A 5,952-nucleotide genomic window follows, 5' to 3' on the forward strand; every position below is an offset into this window, starting at 1 on the left:
TGTTCTTCCTCATCTCCCTCTACTGGTATTTGTAAATCTTAAGTTGCACTTTTCTCACAGATCTGTAGATTGGCTTTTTTATACTTTCCCCAATATTAAAGGAAGGGAATAGAAGCGGAAGTGGACATGGAGGCTCTGCAGGTCTCTGCTTTGGGTGGGGACACTGCTNCACCTGTCTCTCCTGCTGGCTCAGGGAAGTGTCTGACCCACTTATCTATGGGAAAAGGTTTTTAGTCCTCTTATTTCTTTCTGTTTAGGCCATCTGCCCAGAATTGCAGGCTGATCTCTATAATAGTGAACTCCTAGGCCACTAAGTAACAACTCAGTTAATCTGAACACAGGAGATGTGGGAAAGGCAGGGCCATTCGTTACCTTTAGAGAAAATGATACCATTCCTACTTCTCAATACTCTTGCAATGGCAGTGGAAATTTTGTTTCTTTCTATACAAGAAAAATAATGTTATTTTTTAAAAAGGCTTCTCATTTGTTGTTTGCATCCTAACCCCCTGTGTTTTCAATGAAAAATAATATACCACTTTTGTACAAAAACACAATAATTAAAAAACATAAAAACAAGCTGGCTTTGTCATTTGTGCTAAGGAGACACAGCAGAATGCAGTAAGACAATGAGGCCAATTTTCATCCTTTTACTGAGGAAAAAAAATATTTAATATTTTGTATAAGGAATAGTGCCCAAGGTACAGTCCTGACATCAGCCCCATGCGCTCCTGTTTTGTGAAGCTATAGGACAGAGCAGCGTTGGAATGGGAAAGAGGGTTCAAGATGGGAACAGTTGGGAACGGGGGTGCAGAAAGAATGACAACAGCCACACGTGCCACTCAAACACTTCATCCCTGCAGCAAATCTGATACCAACCGTCTATGATGGCTGGTGACCCTGCCATGGATGCAGAAGAAATATTCAGTATTAAGGGAGAAACTGAAACAAAACTGAGCTACAGCCACAATGAGACTCCAGGAGAATACCAGGTTTGCTGCTCCTGTCATAAGCTAGGAAAGCTGACCTTTCCCATGGGGAGGCAAACCTACATGTCACCCATTTCCTTGCCTTACCATACAGGACATTCCTCCTTGGAGAAGTGAAACCTTGGCTAGTCACTCCACTCCAGGATAAGGCTAAGCAGTCCTAGTCTGCCTGCTTAAAAGCTGTACTAGGGTAGGTGTGAATAATGAGAAGGTTTTTGTTGTTTAAGTGAAACCCAGAGAAGGTATCAAAGCTGTCACCATGTAGCACCAGCAACCAATCCTTGGAGTTCTGCCTCCAAACCCCACAGGTCACATAGAAGTGACAGCTCTTCCAGGTTATAACCTCAACAGCCAGGCCTTCTGCCTTAGTCTGAATTGTGCAGAGGGTCACTTAGGTCTCCTTGAGGACATTGATCTTGGCACAGATCTTGAGAGCAGGACCTAATTTGATGTTCATGGCACTCATAAGATGTTCTTCCTTAAGTAATAAAAGGGCCTGTCCATCAATCTCCTGGGAACGAAACTCGTCTGCAATCTCTTGGCAGCCTAAAAGGAAAAGGTGGAACACATGAGAAACTGGGTGGTAGCATCCGGAGATAGAAAGAAACTAAAACAGGCCTAGTGATGGCTGCTAGCTAGTCCAACATACTGTCCTCAGTTCAGTAGTAGACAGGTCTGAGGCAAGCTCTGAAAGCAAGGGAAATTGGAGCTGCTGACTGCTCCATATAGCATCAAGCAAGTAACAAGTTCATCAAATAAATAACCTCAGAACTCTAGAGATGAAGAACAACTACTCACAGTTTAACACTGGCAAAAAGATTAACAGCTTTTCCAACATTTTCTCAGAGGGACAAATACCAAAGAGCAATGGTGTTTAATGGGGGCAGTCCTGCCTTGAAAGTCAACAAAGGTGTTTCCTAATGGAAGCCTCTGGAAGTCATGCGTGCTCAGTTACTCACCAAACAGAGACATTATCCAAAACCTCCAAGTGAGAAATATGGCTAATTCACAGTAAAAAAAACAAAGAACTGTGGACACAGATCAGTGGTGTCAGCCGAGGAGGAATTTAGTAAACCACACTATAGGACAGAAACTGCCAGACACAGCCCAGCAGCTTCCAAGTCAGCCTGATGGGATGACCTAGGGAAAATGAGGACCTGGTTCTGCTAAAGGGCCAACACCCCCCCTCCCCCAGTACCTTGTAGAGACGCAATAAACTCATAGACCTCCTCGACGCTCCATTGGCTAGGATTACTGGACAAGAACACGGGATTGATGCCCTGTAATTCTGGTGTGGATGGGGTTGTAATAGTGTTTCCTAGATCACGTTCTCCATGCCCAGCTCTTACTGACAGTGGCCCAGGAGATGTTGGAGAGAGTGCTTCATCATAGCTGGAATTATCTGAGCCCCGGCTAGAGTCCTCTTGACCCTTGAGAGGAGATAGCAGAACAGTGAGGCCAGTGAAAACAGCACCGTGAGTTCCTTCTCGTCCCAACTACAGCAGGCTACAGGAAAGCTTTGTCTCAACAGGTGAACTAAAGCTGTACTTCACTTGCAGATGCACAACTACTCTAAAGCACCGTGCAAGTGTGAACTCGCTGAGTGTTCCCTGATTATTTCAAGTGTAGTGAAGGACTCATGGATGTACAAACTTGTAGTCAGATGAAAGGAGACAGGACAATAAAGCCAGTGTCAAACTAGAAGTCTGAGAGTTCTGTATTTAGGGCTTTTCCATAAGGAAAGGAACTCCAGGGGAGAGGGTATTTTACACGCTAGCTGGCTCTGCAATAGCAGCTCACCCGATGGCGCTTGCCCTGGATCTTAGCACGAGCAATATCAGAGGAGCTGCGGCGGGGTCCACGCCTCCGAACACGTGCATAGCTGGCTTCCTGAAACTCTTTCATTTTTTTCCTCTTCAAGCGGAACTGGTGGCTACAGCTCACATTGTACCTACAGATGAGGGACATACAAGATTGCTGTCACAGCGCTGTGTAAATGACATCCTAACGTGAGAAAGAGAATGAAAAGCAAAGAGGGGTAAAGTGTCAGCTGTAAGGGGGGGACAGCATTCAGTGAGAAAGCCCATGGAGGTGAGCTGGCTGCTGGCCACAGTACCTCTTTGCACACGTCATGGAGCAGAACCTCTTGGAGCCTCGAAACTGCTCTGCTGGGGCGTACTTGCCACAGTACTCACACTTGAGGAGATTTGCCTTCTTCTCTAACTCTGGAAAACAAAGCATTCTTGACTCATCACAGGCTTCTGCTGCCCCTCATTTATTATTAGGCCCAGAGCTCAGTACTAATTTTCCTCAGAGTTTTCTGCAAAGACCTACACAGTCTAACTGAAAATCCCTAACACCAAACACCCTAAAGGCTTGACTCTCAAGAAGTATATGAACTGGTATACGAGTACAGGCCTATAATCTTAGCACACAGAGAATGGAGACAGGAAGGAGAATATATCCTTAAATGGTATAAAATAAGCCAACCTGTTCCTTAACTTGATAAAATTCCCTTATAGTTCTTTTGTAAGGTTCCATATACTCAGCAGAGCACATCTGTGCATAGACAGACCTTACCTAAATTCTTCCTTTAAGTAAACAAGGACTGACTGGGTGGGTGTGGATGTGTGGGCAGTAGGTGTGGTGGCCCATGCATATAATCCCCAGATTTAGGAGGGTCTGAAGTTAAAGCTCAGTCAGGTCTACATGGTGAGACCTTGTCTCTAAAGAATGAAATCTAGGGATGTTGTTCATTTGTAGAACTTTTGCATATGTGCTACACCCTAAGCTCGACCCCCACATTCATCAAGCATCTCCATGAACATCCAATACTTACCTATAGAGGGGCTGTCTCCCCCCAAAGGGCCACCTGACTGACTCTCATTCAGCCCTGTAGGAAGGCCAGCCTGCAGTGGCTTCTCAGTTTCTTTCAGGAACTGAGAACATCCCACCTGTCGCAGAGACAGAGCAGTTAGAGCAGTCTAAGCCCTTTCGGCCTTCTATAGCCTTTTAAAGTCCCCTTGTCTCTGCTTGGATGAGCTGAGTTGATGGCCAAATCTGCCTCTGAGGGAATCTCCTTCTTTATTTTCTTAAGACGTTTTTCTTTGAGAGGGAGAGGTAGGTAGGGGGTTGAGGCAAAGTTCAATTATACGGCCCTAGCTATCCTGGAAGTTGCTATGTACACCAGGCTGGCCTTGAATTCAAAGCTCTGCCTGCTCCTCTGCCACCTAAGCGCTCAAATTAAAAGTGTGCGCCATGCCTAGCCAGGTGTGCAGGAAGATAACCACAGTCAGATACTGACGTGCTGGAGGTGGTTTAATTGGTGACATGGGTCCTGGGACCACAACTCAGGTCCTCTGAAAGAACAACATATTCATTTAACTGCTGAGGCATCTCTCCAACCCCATGACCTTTCAAGATGGCAAACTGGGTTCCTAACTTACTTCCTCCACAAAGCTACAATGAATGCAGGAGTCAAGATCACTGGGTTTTGCTCCTGGTTTCCTTCATTACAAAGTGACCTAGTGGACTCAACTAAACACTATAGTTTAAAAGACACCTTTCTTCTGTTCTCAGGATTTTCACTTTCTGGTCCACAAACTCCCATGTCCCTCACCCTCTAACTAAGTAAGCAGCATAATGAACCATTCTCTAATGATGAAATAGTTGTACACTTCCTTCTTTTAGAGGAATGTGAGGGGGAAAAAAATGAGATCACCTCCCCTTCCCAGTTCCAGTTTCAGGCAGGTCCTGCCCTCACCGGGAAAGGTTCTGCTCCTTCCTGGATAACAAAGCCTTCAATGATGTGCGTGAGAATCTGGGGCTTCACAATGGCCTGTGGGGGTTTTGAGTCACCCATCTGTCTGGACATCAAGGCCAGAGTAGGAGGTGGTGCTGATGGGGTAGAGGCCAAGGCTACTAGATCACTGTTTGGAGGATTAGCATTCAAACTGGCCACTGGTTCAGCTTTCTCTGAAAAACAAGCACACATTAAGGAGCACGTAGATGACACAACTGACCTGCCCATTACCAAGCCTGATCCTCCACAACACACTCATCTCTGATCGCTGACCATGGAGCCCATGTGTCTGTATCTACTTATTGCTCACCAAGTTCTTTCCCATTTTCTACTAAATTAGATTTATCTTTTGACTCACTGAAAACACTTCTTTTTTCTCTGGCACCAGTAACATTTTAGAAGTTGGCTACTCACCTCCAAGACTGTTCTTGTCCTCTATTACCTTTGGGCTCTCTGCTGCTGGTGATGTCTTTGTAGGAAGCACAGAGGCCAATGCGGAGAGGTCATCTCTGTCCTCCTCAGACTCAGCTTTGCGTTTCACAGCCAAGGTCTGGGCTTTACCCTAGGAGAGCATAAACAAGAAAGCCGCTAGGATTTAGGTGTGAAAGGAAAACTTTAACTGCATACTTCCTGAGAATAGTCTCAGTTCCAGATGCCCAAATTTGTTCCTTTGATTAAACTAAACTTCTTGGTCACCCCAGTATGTGTAACTTCTTCATCAGGACAAGAAAGACATCACTAAGTCCTGGCTAGGGACTGAAAGACTCACTGTAGATGAACTAAGAACTGTTGGCTTTACAAAGACAGATCTGGTTAAGGAGCTCTTGATGGAATTAGCATATATATAAACACCCTAAGATAGTAACAAATTTAAGAATTTGAAGTCTAAACATTATATATATATATACATATATACACACATATATATGTAAATAACATATATAAACATATAAATATATATAAACATCTCACTCTTTGAAAGAGAGAGCACATGCATGCCATCATTCACCTTCCTGACTCTTCATCTTCCTATTAAGTTACTTCCACTCAGCCCAGGCCGCTAGGATGTGGATGGGTGATAATACCTTCAAAATGGCCGGGCGTGGTGGCGCACGCCTTTAATCCCAGCACTTGGGAGGCAGAGGCAGGCAGATTTCTGAGTTC

General features: G+C 44.9%; 1 protein-coding gene across 7 annotated transcripts in view; it reads right to left on the reverse strand.

The window, feature by feature from the left end:
- Positions 1 to 628: 628 nt before the first annotated feature.
- Phc1 (polyhomeotic homolog 1) overlaps positions 629 to 5,952 on the reverse strand; it is a 22,571-nt gene continuing 17,247 nt past the window's right edge. For 4 of the 7 annotated variants that reach the window (XM_021190496.1, XM_021190495.2, XM_021190493.2 and 1 more), the window contains 7 exons: positions 5,203 to 5,350; positions 4,750 to 4,961; positions 3,826 to 3,940; positions 3,103 to 3,211; positions 2,787 to 2,937; positions 2,185 to 2,416; positions 629 to 1,532 (listed from right to left, as the gene is read on the reverse strand). In XM_021190496.1, the coding sequence (XP_021046155.1) occupies positions 1,378 to 1,532; positions 2,185 to 2,416; positions 2,787 to 2,937; positions 3,103 to 3,211; positions 3,826 to 3,940; positions 4,750 to 4,961; positions 5,203 to 5,350 (1,122 nt within the window). In that variant the 3' untranslated portion in view covers positions 629 to 1,377. The remainder of the gene's footprint in view (positions 1,533 to 2,184; positions 2,417 to 2,786; positions 2,938 to 3,102; positions 3,212 to 3,825; positions 3,941 to 4,749; positions 4,962 to 5,202; positions 5,351 to 5,952) is intronic. The other 3 variants (XM_021190498.2, XM_029535078.1, XM_029535077.1) reach the window with 1 other exon arrangement.

This window comes from Mus pahari, chromosome 2 (assembly GCF_900095145.1).
Source record: "Mus pahari chromosome 2, PAHARI_EIJ_v1.1, whole genome shotgun sequence".
Classification (NCBI taxonomy): Eukaryota; Metazoa; Chordata; class Mammalia; order Rodentia; family Muridae; genus Mus; species Mus pahari.